We start from the raw sequence: 20,770 nt of genomic DNA, 5'->3' as shown, positions 1-20,770 counted from the left end.
TAAGCGAGATCGGAAATGGGGGAGGTACTTTAGGGTGAAATTTCTCTCGGCACAAGTACAGAGCAATGGATCTCACTTGGGAGTTCGCCGTTGTGGATGGGATTGAGGAGACTATAGCTGCATATAATAGGGACCGTGTAGTCCCTTAATGCTTCGACTATTATGCATTCTAGCGTGCATTGCGTTTTATATCGAGTTTGTTGGGCTGCAGGAATAGCCCATCAATACAGTCACTAGCGTGATAGAGAATGGGATTTTAGAAAGAGTGCCAGGGCAGCATGATTCAACGAGCTTTAAGAGATTGTCACAGAAAGGTTCAAGTTGTGTTTGAGCTATACCTCATAACTCATAAAGATAGCTATCTCGAATCAATGTGGGCTGTGTCCGGCTCCTGTTTGTTTCAGATTCTCGACCATGGTCCGCAATTATAGCCCAGTTCTTATTCCTTGTGCAAGCTATCATTCATAGCGAATAGGTCACCAGTATTGATTGAAAATACAGCTGGGCATTCTTCGAATTGAGATCCAATCCCATGGAGCAACTCTTCCATCACTAGGTCTTCTCCAATGAACATAGCAGAACATCTCGAGGCACAAGTAGTCCGATACCAGCTACCTCTCTTGGACTTTTGGCTGCAGACATGACCATTCTGCTTATGCTTGTTGTTGCTGTACGCACAAGGGACACCTTCGTCTTCTAGCACAACAGTGTGGATATCGAGTGTCGAGTGTGTTTTATTTGATGGATTGTCTTGTTTCGTGTTGGTAGGAAGGGAAGATTCAGTCCTGTTGCTGGCAGTGTCAGCAAATTCGAGCTTACAAGGCTTCCATATAGACCTGAAGAGAGACATCATCGCTTACAATCCTTTCTCTAACGCTTCAAACGGGACTGGCGAAGAGCTTTGCATGACTCAGGCAATGATATGGTGATATGGATACTGTGACAGTCTTTGATAGGCGAGGTATTTCCAAAAATAACTATTGCTGCGAACTCCTACGGACTGAGAAGGACACTTTACAAAGAATTGACACAGTGGTCTCACAAGACTGACCGCCTGTGAGAGTCGCCACCGGCAGCTTCTGTTGCCCGAAACCAAGACCATGATGTGCTACAGAAATGATTTTACGATTCTCCTTTGGGCCATCAAATTGTGTATTATGGAGCGTTTCAATGGTTCCCGAAGTGAGGCGTAACACTCATGCAGATTATGGGATCTGCTCCGAGTCGACTTCTGCTACTGAGCCATAGACCACAAGCGGATCGCGTAGTAAGAAATCTTGCGGCGTCTCTTGCATCGTACCCTGGTCGCAAAAGTTCATTCGCAACAAATCATACTCTGGAACCCATGCAGTCACAAATTCGGCCGACATCTCACCGAGCACAAACACATGGAGTCTTGTCAGCCTCTCCAGGTTCCATCTCCGCCTCTAACGGACATTCAGGCGCTTACCTGCAGAACATCCATCATCCTCAGCGCTGTAACCTCATATACACAATGTTCATGACAGATTCCTGGCTGGATCTCTAGACGAGTACGTCATGATTTCTAGGCTCATAATCATGAGCGATCAATCGAGAGCGGTAATTCTACAGCTCTCGTGCGTAGATCTGTTATCCTTCACCATTCTACTGTCTCCTTTCACTGTCATCATCCTTCATCCCGTAAATCATCTAGAATGACGCCTCTTAAGTGGCAATAGCTGAAGGAAGAGACGAAGATTTTCTACATAACGGAAAGACGTACCTTGGTCGATATTCAGGAAGATTCTGCGCGGACGTGATGCCTCGTACGTTCCCTTGTATCGTCGACTCCGAAGTATATATAGCTGAAACATACTTTAGTATTCGATCCTACCGGATGCGATTCAAGACTTGGGGACCAGAGTTTGAAAAAGAACCAGCGAACAAATACCATCAGAAGACGGCGTCAGAGCTTCAGACAGACTGTATGCCGAGGAGCTGACTAAAGTCCCCTTCACGCAAAGTTCCTCGGTAGATCCAGGCTCATAGTCTTCACAATTAGCCTTGATGGTACAGAAGAACCCGTGTGTACCTCAATATTGGAAACCAGAGACGAGACAAGCAAAGGGGAGACGATTGACGAAGAATCAAACCCGCATTACATTTACGGATCCGTGCAGTTGGATAGATTGATATAGCACTAGGAAGACAAGAGATAACGTGAAAAGGAAGGAAACTCTTCGTATGCCTAGCTGGATGAGAAGGTAGTGGATAACAAGTTGAATGTGCGGAGTGGAGAAGCGTGTTCACTTTCGATTGAAGATGTGATATGATGGAAAAGGATTTGGGGGATAATAGGTACTGTACAAAAGCCTGACTATCTATTGAGAAGCTCTTTCCATAAAAGCATTGTGTTGTGGTCGAGGAGTTGAAGGAAGAACAAGGTGACTGCTTGCAACGAATTTAAGCGAGACCGAGAAGGGGCAGACACTTCAGCATGAAAATTCTCTGAGCATAAGTACAGCGCAATGTTTCATCCGTAGAATCATAATCATTTATTACACTTCATCATACATCACAAATCATGGGTATCATCTCTAAAACTTTTCCAGCCATCTAATTCGGATGCATCAACCCTGCATCCCCATCATTGACAACCACCGAACTCGCGCCGCTCCCCTTGTTCTTCCTCCCATACGCCCTACAACACAAAAACCCCCAACATCCCTTCAACACCAAACCCACACAGTAGCCGACCATCCACAGCACACTAAATACTAAATCCAGGCCCCAACCACCTCACCATCTTCACCATAACCACGCTCTCACCCCATCGACTCCTATTCCCCAACCCCTCCAACTCATCCAACTTCAAATTCTCCCCACCACCGCTGCCCCTCGTCTGCGGCATCAAAATCCACGTCACCAAAGCCCCAACCAGCATCATCGGCATAAAACACAGAAGTGCAAACCCCAACCACTTCGTTCCTAGGCTAGAACTCGTGTACACCACGCCTCCATTGTGGAACTTCACAAACTGGAAAAAGATCTGGAAAAGCGAGGCTCCCAACTTTCCCGACGCCGCCGCAATCCCATGAGAAAAAGCTCTGTGACGAGTTGGGAACAGTTCTTTGACCTTGAACTATTAGTCTAGGGCCTGTTTACAGCTACCTGAGCTAGATGAGCATATACGATACTATGTATCAATCTAATTTACTCCTGCAACCTTGTTCCTCTCGTTGATGAAGTGTTGTTATTGTCCAAGAGACATCTCAAATAATGTCAGTCACGTGGCATGAACTCAATTCTTCCTTCACCTCACGCTGTCCAGGACTATATATGTCAAACAGATAGGACTAGTCGATGAGGAGTCAATAGTGCACCTCCAGTTTGCCAAATCATCACTCTTAAACTGTTGCTATCTCGAGAGAGCGTTGTAATGGCCTAGTGATGATATTTACAAAGGCCAATGCTATGGCAAATCCCTCGAGAGTTCGAGATTGATAGAGAGGAGTTCACTCTTGGTGAGTTCGCTTCCAAGAATGAAATATTTTTCCAGTGCTTGCTATCGATAATGGAATTTGTTCAATTATGCATGGCACGCAGATTTAAGTAGTCATTTTCCCGAAATCTGGCAAATATCAAGTCTGAACGGCGTATCACAAGTTGGCATAGTTCGAAGAAAGCATTGAAATTGAGCAAAGTGAAGTGTCAGATGTATCTAGACCGGTCGCAGATATGGTCTTAAGTAGTCGATACAAATTTAACTCTGTCAATGTCTACACCAATATCTAGCCGAGAACATGAGGTCGCAGACGGTGTTGTGTATTTGATTTGAGTATTTACAAGACAAGAGCTACAGTCCGTTAGTTGAAGGTCTCACTTGAATTCAGTTCAAGGTGGCAGTGTAAACACTTGAAGATTATTTCCGAAGATAGTAATCAACTTCGGCACTAAGCGAGACCAAAAAAGGGAAGACACTTCAGCATGAAGTTTGTCTCAGCAAACATACAGAACAATCGATCTCATTCATGGATTCATCGATGATGTTGAGTTTGAAGAAAATACACTTGTGTATTCCAAGGACCATGTGGTACTAATGCCTCGACACCATACATTTTAGTGTATAAAGGCCAGAAAGGTAAGGGCTCCACGTGACATTCGCTCAACCGGTAGCTGAGTTAGATTGCAAAGAGAACCATCTCTGATCATTTGAAACGGTGGTGAGGAGTTGTGGTAAATATACAAGGTGGGATGATCAGACCAGTTTGGAAATACGAGGTGTTCAGCATTCGTATCTCATTACTCATAAAATAAACTACTTCACATCATCGAGCACTGCGCCTGTCAACTCTTCATTCTATGTTCCAGATGAGGAACCGATTCTCATTCTTCGGACAAAGTTCCTTTCATAGCCAATAGATCATCAGCGTTGATCGAGGAGACAGAAGAGCATGCCTCGAACTGAGATCCAATCCCGAGGAGTATTTCCTCCATCATAGAATCATCTCCAATGGAGGGAGAGATGACATAGAAACTCTCAGGAATGTGGTTATTGGTATTGACTTCGAGGGATCTGTCAATGCCTTCGAGCTTTGTGATTGGCTTGGTGCCTTCAAGATGGTCGTGTGCAAGAGTAAAGGCTCCGCTATCTTGATCTGAAGTCAAAGTCGAGACAGGGACAATTTCCACAATCTTAGTGCTCTGAGAAGTAGCGATGAAAGGTTGAAAGTGATGAGTATAGCCAGTGCCTGTAGCAGTGTTGATCATCGAGGGCAACATGATAGAATGCCCCAGGCTATAAGTTGCTTGATGTTTGCTGTCTTTCTTGTACTTTCGGTTGCGGACATGACCATCTTTCTTCTGGTTGCTGTCGTTGCTATTCCCAGAAGGGATGACCTCGTCTTTTGATACAACAGTATGAGTCTGGAGTGCCGAGTGGGTTTCATTTGGTAAACCGCCATGTTGCATGTTGTTAGGAAGGAAGGATGGAATCCTGTCGGCAGCACTGCTGGTCCAGCAGTATCAGCATAGTCGAGCTTACAACGCTTTTATTTAGACCTAAAGAGAGACTTCATGACTTACGTTCCTTTCTCGAACGCTTTAAACGGGGCTGGCGAAGAGCTTTCCATGACTCAAGCAACGATATTACGAGAAGGCTGAGATGTGACAGACTTTGATAGGCCAATCTTTTTGAATAGTAAGTGCTGCTGCAAACTTCTGAGAACACTAAAGAAGGACTGGAAAGGACATTATATAGACAATTGACTTGATTGTTTCACAAAGCTGATTTGCTTCGAGCGCCATAACGACTGATTCTGGTGCCCGAAGCTAAGACTACAATGTGGTTTAACAACTTGGTCCTGGCCAGATACGAATCGTTGATAGCCTGGAACAATACATAGAAGACGGTGAGCGGCAAACAATACCCAGTCAGAGCTAGAAGAATGTAAGTAAAGTTGACTATCAAATATCTCGGACAAGGTCTTGAGACATCACATTGCAAAAACTCAACGTGTGCAATTGCTTTAGGTACGGGGCGTCAACTCTGGTAGCCTATAGGAGTTCTGCTAAAACCCCACATTGCAGAACAGCAACAGCCTCATTCGGGCTTACGGTGCCATAATACCGACCGTCGGAGAGCTCGTGCGGGAACATTGAAATCATCTGGAGTGCCAAGTGATGAATATATATCAGATTTGGTAACTTATTCAGACACCGAGGAGAGTTATTGGGCAGACTGTGTTTTGTGGTCGAGGAATTGGAGGAAGTGAAAAGAGAACTAACTGTCTTCATAAGGACAAACATGCGCTAAATTAGCCGCATCTCTAGATTGGCATATCACCTCTTCCTTACTCCCCTACACTTCTCATCTGTCACGACAATATCTTCGCAAGATCCATCAATCTTATCTTATCGACAGCTTCGAAACCGTTTCACCTGCACATTTGGTTGATGGAGTGATTGACGGAGTACTACCGATGCCTCGAACGCCACAATCGGACCGGCTTCTTTTAGACTTCCACGTGACTTTGGACCTTTTAAAGAAAGGAAAAAGAAGTTATTCTTGAGATTTGTAATTCATCCTTTTGGAGTGGATTAACAAGCTAAAGGCCGGTCGATATGCTTCACGAAAGTCACAAGCGGGATGAGAGCTTCAAGTAACACGTGATCTTCATTCTCATAGCATTCAAGTGGAAGCTCAAGCTTGGATGCCGGTTTTCTACAAGATATCCAGAATCAAGACAGTTTATTTTAGCTTATGAATCACTCGACCGATCGCTCGATGAGATTGAAACCAGTACATACTGTCTCACTATACATCTGGTCCAAAGTCTCAGAAACTTACAGTATTTGACAGAACCACAGGCTCAGATTTTCACCCTTGACAATATACCATAAAAACCAACCTCCCCAGCCTCAAAATAATTACAATTTAACCCCCAAAATCAAATCACTCCACTCCATCAATTATTGCAAAGCAGCACCGCCAAGCTCACAGTATGAGCGTGCCACTCACTGATTGGCTGCCGAGTTTCTGCACTGAAACGCGTACAAACGCGAGAGGATGTCACTTTGATACGAAGACATGCTGTGCGACGAGAAGTGACATTTTGAAGGGAGAGGATGCGACATGGGGTTTCTGTTTCAGTTTCTGGAGTCAAGATGGTTCGTATTGGTCTCGCCTCCTTTTCGGAAGAGAATTTTCTCTCCTTTCTTCTCGCTTACGCTTCCAACCATACCTTCGTCACGCCACGAAGCAAAACCCAAAGAGGAGTCTTCACGAATCATTAAGGTAGAAGAATATATAGATCAAATCTCACAATGCCGTACTCACCAAAACAACCAACACAGCAGCATACGCAGCCGTAGCTCCCACCAACGCAAACGGACTCGCATCCCTCTCATGATAGTACGCCATAAACATTGCGAAAAGCAACATCCCAACCGAAGCGGTCACAAGAGCCGTATTCCTGTCCCGATGCTGAATCACAATGAGCATCGGAGCAATGGATGCCAATCCTCCTCCTAACCCGAACCAAAGCCGCATGATGAACCCGCGTCTATCTTCCCTCTTTTTGGCCCAGCCGCGGGCATCACCTACCATCTCCGGGTCAGAGGTATCGCGCGGGACTTGGAGCATGTATAGGGGATCGCCCTTGTAAAGGCTGGCGATCTTGGGCTTCATGACGGACCAGTCACACCACCGAGCGTAGGTCAGGTAGAAAGGATCGCGGTCAGCATCGCTGTCCTTCTCCCTCATGTAGTCAAAGTCCCTCAGAGCATTACCTATTGAGTGTTAGCACTCGTTCTTTAATCCCCACCACAAACTCACAATACTCTGAGATTAGAGTTTTGATAGACCCTGCTTCCTCGCCACTCAAGGACTCGTCCTCTTTGATTTTGATAGCTTTTGCAGTGAGCTCTTGGCGCATGGCGTAGAGACTCAGTCTCTGCAGCTCGCAAAGATTTATGAGGGGGATTTGGTACCGGTCGTTGCTGTCTGCGGCTCGAGGAACGTCTCTTGGGATCTTGGGCCCATCTCTTGTGAAGCAAAGCTGCTTCAAGCGTTCGTCTGCAATCTCTTTTGGCAGGTTTAGTAGAGCCGAGGGCATTTCAAGCTTCTTCATGAACTCCGTTTTTTCCGCCTCCTCGTCCGCTTCCGCTTCCTGGACAATGGAACTGCCCGCATTGGTGCCTGCTGTCTCCGTCACCGCTTGAGCTGCTATCGTGGTCTCTTCATTTGGCGCCGCTTCTCCATGGCATTTCTTGAGGTTTTCCATCATCTGGTTGAATGATTCTTGGTACATGTTAAACAGTTCTCGGCATGCCTTTTTCGGATCAACTGCTCCCGACGCAGCGGAATCCATCTCAAATCAAGTGAGCCGAGACAGAATCAAGACGATTGCTCATCCCCCTTGACACTAGTTTCTGAGTTATCGTTGACCTTCTCCTCGGCGTTTTCTCCTTCCCTTGGTATTTCGTGTTGCTTCTTCGACCGTATTGGGCTTCGTAGTTTCCTCCTTCTCCTTCTCCTTCTCCGCTCTCGCCTTTGCTTGTCTACTGTATATCTGCTGCGCTTCCCTGTCTTGCGTTGACGTGAGCGAGCGTCTCACGGCCCTGCTAATCGGTTTGAACACAGCGGAGGTCTTTTCGGATATTTTGGGTCTTCTGGTCGGCTGGAAGCTTTCCCACGCGTCTTTCAAACGCTCGAGCACCTTGGGCTCTATCTGGCGTTCGTCTTTACGTGCACGCATAAGGAGGTACGGAACGTGGGTTCAATTGTGTGGTAGCGTTTCGAAGTTTCGTCGAGGGGAAGGCTGGCTATCTATGGAAATAAATAGACGACTCCAAGAAGTGTTGCAACTGAATAATCAAGCCTCGAGAGCATGACAATGCAGTGTAACGACACATATTCTTCAATGGTTGGGCTTCAGAAAGGTAATGCGAGGTGGCTTTCAGCTTGGCTGGAGTGTTGGAGGGGAGGTATGAATTATGAGAGGTCAGTTTGAACCGTAGAAACAATGTACGATGCAGCCTCGTCCAGCATAGGTTGAACGAGTACTTCTTTTGTGAAACCCATCGATGGGAGGCTGACCAATTCGATGCGATAAGTCTAAGCAGATTGGAGGTAAGCAGAGAGTCAAATACGATGGGAAATGGAATGAGTTTGGGCATATGTTCATTCTTTTCTCTTCTGGTAATAATACTCAAGCTGTCTCATCAAGAACAAACTCCTTCCACGATGATGCTCCAACGCCAATACTATGCTGATTTTCTTTCTCCAAACGCCTGGTATCAATTGACCCATCACTGCAATGAAAAACATAATGCGTGATAACATCACGTCCGACTCCTCGTTCTTCTTTCTGAATTTCAAACCCGCAAACTCGCATCGCTATCATAAGCAAAAGTTTCCTTCTCATCCCGATATCCATCGGCGGAACTCTTATTCCTCGATGCTGGCGCAGGAGAAAGCTCGAATGGTCTCTTCACGATGAACAGGTTCTCGTCATCCTCGAGATAGATCTCCCCTCTCCTCTGTCTTCTCCCACAAAGAATTCCACCTCTAGAACAGACATTAATACATGGCCTTCTTGGCAGAAGAAAAAGCAAAACTTACAGATCCCCACATCGCTCGACAGCCTCCAGCGCGACCACGACCGTTAGGAACAAAACCACGATGCCCACGACCATCAAATCAGCGTAGTCCCTCCGCGCGCCCATTCTCGTCCGACGCATGTAGTAGAAGCGCTCTGAGCCCACCATCTCGGCACCGGGTCCCATCTCGCACGAATCCATCTGCGCATTCTTGGGAGAAGTGCTTGTGCTCGAGGGACGCAGCGTCTCCCAGTATTTCCTCAGGTCCGCGGCTCGTAGTTCGGGTAGTGCGGAGGAGGGCTTCGCGGGGAGGTTTTCGGCGGTGCTTTCTGGTTGTTTCTGGAAGGGGGCTTTTTGGATGGAAGGGGCGGAGGCGGGGTTCGTTAGGGAGAGGAGGTAGTTGCTTGATAGTGGTTGTGAGGAGGAGAGGGATTGTGTTGAGGCATCTTGTGATGATGGGGTTGTCGATATTGGCTTTTGGGGGAGAGGATCATCGAGTTGGTGGTCTGGGAAATGCGGTTCGGTGAGATGGGTTGGTGGGGGTTGATGGGTCGAGTGAGGAGAGGTGAGGAGCGAAATGATGCAGGATTTGGAGAGGCAGTCGGTGGGATATAAGCTGTCGACTGAAATGGGTATTGGTGCCGCTGAGGCCAGTCGGAGGAAGAGCAGAAGCGACAGTGGTGATGTGGGCTTCATGGTGAAGTTGTGAAGTGTGGAAGGAGAATTGTGGGCGTCGAAGACAATTGAATGTCCCTTCTTAGTTCGTTGCTCGAGTTCAACAACTGTGCTTTGACAATGTCGGTGGTCCAGATGTGCCTCGAATGTACAGACTTCCACCAATCACCGGCGGTGGAGGCGTTACTGTCCTCTCCCGATATATTCGTTCAACAGTCCAATGCTGTTGCTGTGAATCAATATGTTCTCTTGTCCCACGGTCCAATCTTAATGATGGTGCTTCTTTGTGGTCGTGAAGAGCTGCAAGCGTCGACGTTGGCAATCTGAGATTCGATAAAAATGATTCGAGCTACAAAAGGAGGGGGGATGCTGCAACACTTAAAGGTCGGCCACAAAGGTAGGCTTACCGGATATATATATGGATGCATGGTTGCGGAAATCGCCTCCTGCACGATGTTACCCCCCAGCTCACTTGCTACTGCTTGTCCAGAGTTTCTCCCAGGGACCAACGATGAGACACGTTCTGCTCCTCAAAGTGACATTCTGGATCGTCAGCCGTGCGCCTGAGTGGATGGCTGTGAGCCTAGATGGGGATCCGACCAGGACCAGGGCAGCCGATCCAGACTAGGGCGCAGGTGAAGCCGGGTCCGTGTGAAAGAGGAATAGCGTGGGGCCGTACGAGAATTAAAACAGTATTAACCTCATATTTAGCCGCTGACTATCAGATGAATCGGGACTAGAGCCTAATAAATGTCCAATTTCGCGCGGCTTTTCACAGGCAAGGGTAAATCGGTGGTAAATCGAACGCCTTTTCCAAATCACGACAGTCAGCCTCCTTCTTGGGTCAACACGGCACTGCAAAAGCAAACAGCTGCCAAAGTGATTTCAATCTTGATAATAGTTCGCGATTCTTGCGTGCCCTGATCAGATAATGACCCCGGACAATTCTTGATGTTCATGCCTTAATACCCCTTTCAGCCGTTGATGATGCTGGATCTCCCTCCAGCTTCGATCTTAATGCTTAGTTCGCATAGTCGTGGCTCTGCTTAGCCGTGCCTCTGCTGAGCTGAGAACAAAGGGCTGAGCTCCCAGAGCAGTCTGCCAGCGCACGTGCAGGGCCTCAGATCTTGGCATTGAACGCCGCAATCGTTCTCGAACATTATTTTCCTCGAATCGAAAACTCTCGCCGGAAACGTGCAACAAAAGATTGTCCTGATGATGAACGATGTCCGAGGAGTGACGCACAAGCTCAGAACCATTCCATAGTTCGCTGAAGATCTAAATCACAAGAGTCTTGAGTACTCCCCCATTTGCTCGATCCATCGCGATGTATTTCCTGATGTTCTCACTAGTCCATAAAAAAATATACCTTGGTACCTTTGCTAAAATAAGGTTGAGGCTATTACCATATCGTACTCTCGTTTGTCCCTGCGGCCAGGTCAAGCATTGTTTCCCCTGCAAAGTCAGATCGCACAGCCATATTACCTTGTAGCCCCATAAATACCCGCTCCATCACGAGCGAGCCAGTCTCCTTCCTGCCAAGCGACCTGAACCTTCGAAATGGTCGAAACAGCCAAGTCAAACAATCGCCCATTCTCTCACGACCCCCGTTGTCAGACCTCACTTCACATCCACCGCGATTTGCGACGGCGACTACTATGCGCCCAAAGCACCCTCGAAACAACGATATTTCGATCTTCACGCATCGTGACATCAAAGTGACACTGGAAAGGCGCTGTCGCATGCCTAAAAAGGATCCAACACCTGGTCCCGAACACAGCCTAGAAGTCGAAACCCGCAATCACGAGAGAACTACAACTAACGAGAAAAAAACTTAAACTCTCCAACACGAGCATTGGGCATTTTGTTTGGACAATTAAATGCCTCCCTCCTGCCTGTTTAGATTTTGTTTCATGTAATACGGTTTTCTTGCTTACTCCACCTCGGCCCATTTTCTTGCTCCCTTTCTGAAAATGTACGCCGACGGAAGTTCCGACGGCAGGTTTTCTCGGATTTTCCATTTTCTCGGTGGGGTAAATTTTGACATCTTCTTCTCGAAGTGGAGTGTTGAAACTCTTTCAAGGCAAGGAGATGGGAGATCGTCACAGGCATTGCTTTCGACATTGGTCTGAGAGCCCGGAATATCAGGTGAAGATCTGGGTTTCAGATACGAGAGCGATCAGGACTTTGGATGATATGCAGGTTTTGTGACCGAGTGGACTGAGTATCACGAATCTGAATCACTTGGCTGAATCACTTGGCAGTAAAGGAAATGGGAATCATGGACGGGAGTTGCGTAAGAGGACAAACATGTGTTGGTTGCTTGGAAAACATGCACAACATCCAGAGTAACTACTTTACGTGTCGAAGGATTGTTCATTACGCATGGAAGGAAAGGCTCACAAGGCAACAGTGATAATGATTGGCAATTTCGGGACGCATATGCTCGGCACTGCATTGATGAAGATGCCCTTGTACCATCCCGAGAGGCCATCGTATCCAATGGACCAAACGCTTGCCGGCAGTCATCACTTCACGCCTTTGGAAGGACAACTTCGACATCTGGATCTTTAGACGAGACCGAAAGGAGATCCCAACATGGGATTGACGTGGCTGTACATGAACCCATGAACAGAGAAAACCACGATCAAGTCACATGATATTCGTATCCCCTTTCTTTTACGTAGTCGAGTGAAACGGAAGCACCGAGGTCTTGAATGCTCAATACGATACATAATCACATGTGTCTCTCTGATGAAGCATGAGAGGGACGGAAATTAATGCGCAAATGTAGAAGTTTTGAGTATTCACGTGACCAATTCAACTCTCTTTTGGTGTCGTGAGTTTAGGTGAATTCCTTCCAGCATCCGATGGACAAGCCCGAAAACAGACAATGTAACCCAGACTTAATGAAAGTTGCCTACTTACTCGCCCTGAATATATTGAACGGATGATACATGAGCCTCGTCTTTACGGCAACCCTTACAGGCCACTATAGCAAATGATGAAGATAATTGGGCTGACGAGGCTGAACATTAGCACATCACCCTTATGTCGAGGCCAAGTCCAATATGGTGCCCAACCAGGCGCCTCCGACAACTACCACTGTGACGGAACCTCTTCCTCCTCTGACGCGTAGTACCACTTTGCCAGCATATACTCCTAGACCAATCACCACAGATCGATCACTTCTTACCCCCGAAGATGCCATCTATCAAGGATCACCACCGCGACGATTGACAGAAGCCCGCGTTTCCAATGGATCCAGCGCTACTGCGCGATTACCAAGAGAAAGACATACTGTCAGAAATAGAAGCGGAAGTAGGAGGAGGAAAGGAGTGTGGAAGAAATTGTTATGGGTGAAGCAGTCATGTCAGTTCTACAAAGTCCTTGAGCGAGCTCTGCTAACACCTTGCGGATCCGGACAATTACACCGATCAAGCAACCTTCCTCGAGCACCTCCAACGGAACCCGCGACTCCAACCATATGACTTCTGGCCGCTTGTTGCCGACTCCACCGTCATCGTCCAACATGTCTGCTCCGTCATCATCTTCATTGTCTGTTTTGTTGGCATCTATCAAGAGCGCATATCTCCTGGAGCAGTCGTAAGATGGGGATCAGTTGGGACATTGGTCGGATGGGGATTGTGGGACTGGTGGGTGGGACAAGAAGACCCGAAACCATCACCACCGATTCTCACCCAACAAGCCTCAGCTTCAAGCTCCGTGTCGAACCTCAACATTCCTCCAAATGGCCTTGCTCGACACTCACATTCGACGTCTGCCTCTTCCATACACTCAACAGCTTCCACCCAAGTCCCTACACCGAGGACCCTACCTAATCATCCTGCCCCGAATTCGAATCCCCTCTCTGCACGAACCTCCCTTCGTCTCAGTACCGCCAAATCAGCCCTCCTGATCTATTTCACTCTCCTAGGCCTCTCTCCGATCCTCAAATCACTCACATGGTCAACATCCGAGGACTCCATCTGGGCAATGTCCTTCCTGCTCTTCACAATCAACATCTTCTTCTTCGACTACGGAACCCCCGCCCTCTCATCCTCTTCCATGAAAGCAGGAATCAAGAATATCCCAGCGAGTCTAAGCACAAATGCTGCATTGATGGCCTCTACAGTCTTAGCATCTCGATTGCCCAGCACGGGACAAGTATTCAGCCTCACACTTTTCAGCATTGAAGTGTTCGGACTTTTTCCGGTCTTCAGACGATATGCCAGACAACGGACATGGCGGGGTCATGTCGCTCTTACCACCGTCCTAGTCCTCGGAGCCGGCGGTGGAATAGGCACGATATTAGGAAGAGGGGGAGACGGTGAAGGAATCTGGGATTGGCCCTGGAAGAGTGGATTGATGGGATTAGTCATCGGGGTCGTGATTACGGGGCTGGCGATGGGTGGGTGTAGTTGGTGGTTGATCGGGTTGCAGAAGTATAAGAATGAGATTCATGGGCCGTGGGATCCGGCGAGACCCATTATCAGAAGGCATTGGGAAGAATATTAGAGTACTTTCGGGTCATGTAATATCAAATTCTGCAGTCTTCTCGAGTTGAGAATGTGCGATTGATCTTCGAACCAAATTCTCGTTATATTGTCTGTCCGTGAAAAGCACCGTTTGGGGTAGAAATGTGCTGAATTCGGTAGGGCCTTTCAAAACCACAAGTCCATATATTCCACACCATCCCAAGTTTATTACACCAACACCATACATTCCTCATTCCTAAACTCCATTCCATCATACAACACTAACCAACAACCCTCTCAAACTCCTCCCCATCTCCTTCTCTCTAATATCCACCCTACTTCCCCCCAGTCAACCCCCCAACACCACCACAACCCAGCAAGCTCCCTACGATATCACCAAGCGTCACACCGTCGCTGTCGCCAGTGCACTCTACGCCATTAGGAGGATCGGGCAGGATGGTGCCTGCGCCTGTTGTGCCGCCTGCGGTGCTTGATTGTCGTTTCTGTGGGGGTGTTAGGGTGGGATTATGAAGGGAAGGAGGGAGAAGGAAGGAGGGAGGGAGGAGAGGAGGGAGGACGAACATCGATGGGAGCGCCGAGGATGAGGGGGAGGAAGGCGAGGGTTGTGAGGAGGAGAGGCTGGAGGGGTTGCATTTTGATGGTGTTTTATATAGTAGACTTATGTCAGGAAACTTAGGAAAGTGATATTGGGTTTGTTTTGAGGATTTCTGGATTTAAAGACAGAAGGAGGATTGGTAATTGGAAATAGAGAGGGGACTATCAACACTTATAGAGACCACACCTGATCCACTCCAAAATCTCCACCCATTACCAAGAAAGGAAGCTCCCTCTAATCATCTCTGCCGTCCGCCACGCCGGAGCCTCATCGTATTCGTTCTCTCCATACTCACTTGCGCTGTCATTGGATCATCGAAGGGATGAACACCGAAAGAGGTGGAGATCCCGAGGAACATCTCCAGATTCTGGACGAGGATGCTTGTTGTGCATCTCCCTAGGATGTGCTGTGATTGGTGCTGTGTCAAGTTGATATAGCGGAATTTTGGACAGGTGAAGGAAGAGAGGTGAGGGGCAAGTGCCGAGTTGTGGGGTAGTGGGGTAGGTACTCGGGAGATCCACTTTTTGGTAGGGTTTGGATGCCGAGTCTCGGTTGAAGGAGGGTGTCACGACTCTCTCCTTACCCTGGTAAGGTCACGTGGGTTGGTATGGTGAATGAAGTAAGATAAGGCAATGATATTGTAGTTAGGAAAACTTAATCAAGTTGAGCACGAAGCTCCTATCTAACGGGTGACAACCCGGAGTTATATAGAACTTGAGTGTCGTGGAGTAAAACCCCCTCCTGGAGTTTTACTGTTCCTTGGAGTTTTATGGGGGAGTAAAACTCCATCACGTGACCCACCGTGCGGCCTAAGGCCCACTAGTCCCGTGGTCGTAACACTATCCCCCATCTCTCCTAGCGCAGTCCCGTGCGCATAACTAGGGTAAAGAAATATCTCAACGAGGGGTAACCTTCTTCTTCTTCTTTCAACATACCCCGTCCTTCCAAACAAGCAAAAGCCCTTATAACCGAAAAGAAAGATAGAGAGCGTCTTGATCTAGCGATCTTTATCGAAAGCGTTGGTTTCCCGATGGATCGCTGTTCCTTCTGCATCCGAGAGCGCCGTCAGTGTATTGCGACGGCTGATGGAGAGCGCTCTCCAAAATGTTCTGAGTGCGTTCGAGCGAGGGTATCTTGCGATGTGAACACCCCTCTTGCGGATCGGTGGGAGCAAGAGGTGCCTCGTCACTCCGACTGGGTTTCCCTGGAGTCCCAGGAGGATAAGCTAAGAGAGTAGGAGGAAGAAGCCATGGCGAAGATCCTTCGCCTGCGAAAACAACAGCGACTGCTGCGAAAACGGAGGGCTGAAATGGCGAAACGCGGCCTGCGATACTTGAATGAACTGGATTCCGTGGAGGAAAAGGAAAGGCTGGAGAAGGAAGAGCGGGAGCGGGCCGCAGCCTCGTCTCCGACTGCCTGGGATCCTTCCAACATAGATTGGAATGCCCTGGAAGCGTCTCTCCTTCCTGCCCCTAACGACCCTTCCGCCCCTGTTCCCTCCTGGGAAGGTCTGGATACCGGCGGTGGAAGTCAGTCAGGATCTCAGGGCAGCTGAGATTCGACCTAGGCTCCCAAGTGTTCTCTGACTGTGGGTATCCCTGCCACTTGATCAAATACTTGATCCTCCCCCTGACATACTTGCAATCTAGTATCTGTTCCACCTCATACTCGGCATCTGGGTCGACTGGGTCGATCTCGACTTGAGGAGCCGGTGGCGCTCCCGGTGGCGCGAGCTCGAGAAGTGATATATGGAATGTTGGGTATATCCTCATGTTTTTAGGCAACTGCAATTCATAATTAACAGGTCCTTTCACTCTTTTGATCTTATATGGCCCAAGCTTCCTGTAGTCGAGTTTGTCGCTTGGCCTCTTGGTTTTGATGTTTTTTCTGATCAAATATACCCTATCCCCCTCTTTTAGCGTAGGCTCCTGGCTACGTCGCTTGTTGTAGTAGTGCGCAGTGCGCTCAGAAACGAACTGTAACTCAGAGGCTAGCTAGGTGTGTAGTTCCTTGATCTCAGAGACACGGATCCTAGCCAGGTTATTGTCGATGGCTGTGATGCCTGGTTCTCTGTATGCCACGGGTTCATAACCGAAGTTGGCATAGAAAGGTGTTTCTTTCGTGGTCTCTGTGGTTGAACTGTTGTACGCGAACTGGGCGAGCGGCAGTAGTGCTACCTAGTTGTCCTGTTGGTAGTTGACGTAGCATCTTAAGTATGCTTCGACTACCTGGTTCATTCTCTCGTTTCCTCCGTTAGTCCACGGATGGAACGCAGTGGTCATTTTCCTCTTAATCCCTAGGGCGGCTGTGAGGGCGGTCCAGAATTTAGAGGTGAAGAGCTTGTCTCGATCTGAGAGTATCTCTTCCGGTAGGCCGTGCCTGCTGACTACTTCCCTGAGGAAGGCGTGGGCGAGCTGTTTAGCCGTGCTTGCTTCCTTGTAGGGTACTAGTATCATGTACTTCGTGAGTCTTTCTATGATCACTAGGATTGAGTCGTACTTGACTCCTGATACCGGATCTTCAGATAGCGGGAGCTTCGTGATAAAGTCCCACGATATTGATCTCCAGGGGATGTCTGGTATAGGGACCGTCCCCATTAATCCGTATGGTGCGAGGCGACTTGTTTTGTTCCTAGCACAAGTGTCGCAATCCTTGATAACTTTCTTGACGAGGGCTCTCATTGACGGACACTAGTATTCTCTTGAGAGTCGGAGGAAGGTCCTTCGCTCTCCTTGATGGCTATGGGCCGGTAATCCGTGTTGTTCCTTTACGACTTCTTCCCTAATACTTAAGGGGAGGTAAATCTTTCCGTTGTGTGTGAGTAGTCCTCCGGGCGTCTTCTTAAAGTACTGAGAGACGGAACCTGCCATCGGGTCTGTAGTGTAGGCCTCCTTGATACGGGCCTCCAGCGGAGTCCCGTCTAGGCGTCCTAGAGAGGCTATTTCCCTGATCGTCGGTGCTAGGTCCCCGTTGTCGAGGGTACGAAGCAAGGGTTGCTCATCGTACACTTTATCGCTCTCGTATCCAGGTTTCCTGCTAAGGGCATCTGCCCTCGGGTTCTGTGTGCCCGGCACGTGCTTGATCCTTAGATCAAAGCTAGCAAGTTCCTCAGACCATCGTGCCAACCTTCGATTGTTAAGGACTTTAGTGGTTGTAAAAGCCCGAAGATTCATATGGTCGGTGTGGATAGTAACTGGGAACTTGGCCCCTTGGAGGTACACTCTCTAGTGCCTAAGTGCCTCTACTATTGCCAGAAGCTCCTTCTGGTAAATATCGTAGTTCTGTTCTGCGGGTGACATTTTCTTGGAAAAGTACGCGACGGGGTGTAACTTCCCGTTGTTAGCCTTCTGCAAGTGCACTGCCCCCATAGCCGTGTCTGATGCGTCGGTTTCGACGATACTTTCTCGATCTTCCCTGTACTGCTGGAGTATCGGTTCTTTCGAGAACCTTGACTTTATTTCTTGGAAGGAGGCTTCCGCTTGGGGTGTCCATGCGAACGGGACATTTTTCTTAGTGAGTGCTGTAAGCGGTTCTGCGAGCTTGGAGAAGTCTCGGATGAACATCCTACAGAAGTTGGCGAAGCCTAGAAAGGACTGGATATCCTTAACCGTCTGGGGCGACTGCTACTCTCTTATCTCCTGTAGTTTGTCTGGGTCGACTGATACCCTTCCTGGCTCAATGACGTACCCTAGGTACTTTGTACTTGTGACTCTGAAGTCGCACTTCTTGAGTTTGAGCCTGGAGTCGACCCTAGAGAGGGCTTCGAGGACTAGGCGCACGTGCCCCTCGTGGTCCTCCTTTCTTTGTGAATACACCAGGATGTCATCCAAATAACAGACCACAAACTTGCCTAGATATTCCCGCAGAATATCATCATTCTGTCGTTGGCATGTGGCTGGCGCGTTCGTAAGTCCGAACGGCATGACAGTGTATTCCCATAGGCCAGAAGGCAGTAGAAAGGCTGTCTTCCATTTGTGGCCTTCCTTGATCCTGATCAAGGCAAAAGCTGTGTTCTGGTCCAGCTTCGTGTAAATGACTGCCGACCCAATCGCATCTCTCAAACTCTGGAGATTGGGCAAGGGATACACGTCCCTTACCGTGGCGTCGTTTAGTCCTCTGTAATCCACACAAGGCCGTCCCTTTGGATCGTCCTTCTTGTGTGCGATCAGCATATTCGATGCTGCAGGGGACTTGGATTTCCTAATCCACCCCTTTGCTAACGCTCTTTGCACGTACTCCTCGAGTATACCCAAAGTCTGTGGGTTGTGCCGGCGAAGCTTCTGGCAAGGCGGCTGCTTGCCTTCTTTTAGGTTGATCTCGTGGTCCCAGGGCTGATGTTTGGGTAGGGCCCTCAAGTCTTCGGGGTCCTCAAACAGCTTAGTGTACTTCTTATAGGGATGAGGTATTCCTTCTCGTCCCTGGTTAAGCTGTCCAGTGGTTGTTTGATCCTGTGCCTCAGAGGCCGTGGCACTAGCCTCCCTGGGTTCCTGTAGTCACTCATTTGGGCAATCGCATCGATTTAGCCTCAAACTGTGATCTATCCAATTGAGTTCTGGGTTGTGCTTCTGTAGCCAGGGGATCCCTAGAACCACCTGGTGTCGGCTAATAGGAGCAATGTCCAAGACGATCATCTCGACATGTCCTCGTATTTTCATTCGTAGAGGGGCTGTCTCATGCATGACCCTTCCCTCGTTTTGAGCGATAGCTGTCTCATCTATCGTACTTAGTCGGTACGGCTCGTCTTTTGGCCAAGCTGGTATGCCTAGCTGGGATACTACCTCCCCTGAGATGTAGTTTCCCTGAGCTCCTGAGTCGAGCATGATTATGGTTGACATTCCCTGGATTGTTGCTCGTATATGGAAGTGGCTCGTACTTCCCCGAATTGTTTTCACCGTTGCACTCAGTTCCCTGGGGGACTCCTCAATGAATCTCACTCGAGCTTGTCGACGTCCTTCCGTTGTGAGGATTTCCACCACTTCTTGATTGGTGAACTAGCATTCCCATCTTTTTAGGGACGTGTTCCATTCCTTTAGTCGGTATGGAGTCCTTTCCCGCAATCTGGCTGCAAGTGGGTTGTCCTGTCGCTGTACTGCGAACCTTGCTCTCCATCCTTCGAAGGGTGGGAACACCGCTTCCCTCCAGACTAAAAGGCTTTGGTCGTGTGCAACTATTTCCCAGATTTGTCCTACCTCTAGGACCTCATCTAGTGGTTGGGGCTGGTCCCCTTGCTGGTTGAAGTAGGATACGTGTACGGGTAACCGAGGTGCCCGGAGGGCAACCCTCCATGCGTCTCGGTACACAACAGTGTAGTAGGTTCCGGTTTCCGGCATATCCATCCCCCTCCGTAAAGGGCTGACATACTCTTTCTTTCTCCCATACTTTGGTTCCCAAGTCACTGAGAGGGAACCTATACTAGCAACGATCCACTCCTCGTTGACTTCAGGGAACCGTTCCCTTGGAGACTCGACCAGACCAACTCCCCTGAGTTGATAGTCTTCCTCTTAGACACTCCTCTCAACTAGGGTTCCTGATTCCTCTGACCCGTCGTCAGAATCATAGAGTTCAGGCGTGCTGTCTGGAGGCCCCCACCAGCTACTGTCTGAGCCTGGCTGAGTATCGTGCTCCCATCCTTCCATGCGATGGGTAGCATTGGCTTGTCTTAAGGTCTCGGTTTCCTTGGTGGTATTGGCTTGCTTGCCCTTTCCCTTGTTGTGGGAAGATGCAATGTGGCCAGGTAGCCCACACTCGTAACAGAGTCCCTTCTCTCGACGCTCCTTCCTAGCTTCCGGCGAAAGCTGCTTCCTAGGCTTCTTCCTATGAAAGCCTCCTCTTTCGCTCTTCTTCTGACCTCTAGCTGTGGTTGCGTCGAGCTGTATGGGATCCCCCTTGTCATGTGACTTTGGGGAACCCTGTGTTTGACGGTAAGAGTACACTCCTT

At 48.6% G+C, this 20,770-nt stretch overlaps 6 protein-coding genes across 6 annotated transcripts; 2 read left to right on the top strand and 4 right to left on the bottom strand.

Moving 5' to 3' along the window:
- Window positions 1–273: 273 nt before the first annotated feature.
- Window positions 274–1,026, bottom strand: LY89DRAFT_134609 (uncharacterized protein). The gene has a single exon (XM_018205266.1). The coding sequence runs from the start codon at window positions 851–853 to the stop codon at window positions 440–442; it is 414 nt and encodes a 137-aa protein (XP_018068663.1). The 5' UTR covers window positions 854–1,026; the 3' UTR covers window positions 274–439.
- Window positions 1,027–4,347: 3,321 nt separating this feature from the next.
- LY89DRAFT_671672 (uncharacterized protein) lies at window positions 4,348–5,093 on the bottom strand (the record flags this gene model as incomplete). Its single annotated transcript, XM_018213231.1, has 2 exons — window positions 4,348–4,969; window positions 5,047–5,093. 2 exons carry the CDS (start codon window positions 5,091–5,093, stop codon window positions 4,348–4,350), a joined length of 669 nt encoding a protein of 222 aa, XP_018068662.1.
- A 1,556-nt stretch (window positions 5,094–6,649) lies between these two features.
- Window positions 6,650–8,254, bottom strand: LY89DRAFT_784274 (uncharacterized protein). The gene is made up of 2 exons (XM_018222769.1): window positions 7,298–8,254; window positions 6,650–7,251 (listed from the first exon to the last, which is right to left on the bottom strand). Exons 1-2 carry the CDS (start codon window positions 7,830–7,832, stop codon window positions 6,782–6,784), a joined length of 1,005 nt encoding a protein of 334 aa, XP_018068661.1. The 5' UTR covers window positions 7,833–8,254; the 3' UTR covers window positions 6,650–6,781.
- A 674-nt stretch (window positions 8,255–8,928) lies between these two features.
- On the top strand, window positions 8,929–9,671 carry LY89DRAFT_134213 (uncharacterized protein). Its single transcript, XM_018205263.1, has one exon. The coding sequence runs from the start codon at window positions 9,051–9,053 to the stop codon at window positions 9,588–9,590; it is 540 nt and encodes a 179-aa protein (XP_018068660.1). The 5' UTR covers window positions 8,929–9,050; the 3' UTR covers window positions 9,591–9,671.
- Window positions 9,672–12,809: 3,138 nt separating this feature from the next.
- Window positions 12,810–14,256, top strand: LY89DRAFT_698678 (GPI2-domain-containing protein; the record flags this gene model as incomplete). The annotated part of the gene is made up of 2 exons (XM_018217001.1): window positions 12,810–13,110; window positions 13,181–14,256. 2 exons carry the CDS (start codon window positions 12,810–12,812, stop codon window positions 14,254–14,256), a joined length of 1,377 nt encoding a protein of 458 aa, XP_018068659.1.
- A 293-nt stretch (window positions 14,257–14,549) lies between these two features.
- LY89DRAFT_784271 (uncharacterized protein) lies at window positions 14,550–14,950 on the bottom strand (the record flags this gene model as incomplete). The annotated part of the gene is made up of 2 exons (XM_018222768.1): window positions 14,799–14,950; window positions 14,550–14,719 (listed from the first exon to the last, which is right to left on the bottom strand). The coding sequence occupies exons 1-2, from the start codon at window positions 14,868–14,870 to the stop codon at window positions 14,552–14,554; spliced, it is 240 nt and encodes a 79-aa protein (XP_018068658.1). The 5' UTR covers window positions 14,871–14,950.
- Window positions 14,951–20,770: the final 5,820 nt, after the last annotated feature.

Source organism: Mollisia scopiformis (genome assembly GCF_001500285.1).
Source record: "Mollisia scopiformis unplaced genomic scaffold LY89scaffold_17, whole genome shotgun sequence".
NCBI lineage: Eukaryota > Fungi > Ascomycota > Leotiomycetes > Helotiales > Mollisiaceae > Mollisia > Mollisia scopiformis.
The sequence above is the reverse complement of the archived record's forward strand: the minus strand, read 5'-3'. Positions and strand labels throughout refer to the sequence as shown.

Bases quoted from the DNA above. Each gene is read 5' to 3' on its own strand.
- LY89DRAFT_134609 (XM_018205266.1), bottom strand. From the start codon at position 853: ATGATGTCTCTCTTCAGGTCTATATGGAAGCCTTGTAAGCTCGAATTT.
- LY89DRAFT_784274 (XM_018222769.1), bottom strand. From the start codon at position 7,832: ATGGATTCCGCTGCGTCGGGAGCAGTTGATCCGAAAAAGGCATGCCGA. The intron at 7,252-7,297 runs GTGAGTTTGTGG...AACACTCAATAG, and splicing joins AACTCTAATCTCAGAGTATT to GTAATGCTCTGAGGGACTTT.
- LY89DRAFT_134213 (XM_018205263.1), top strand. From the start codon at position 9,051: ATGGCCTTCTTGGCAGAAGAAAAAGCAAAACTTACAGATCCCCACATC.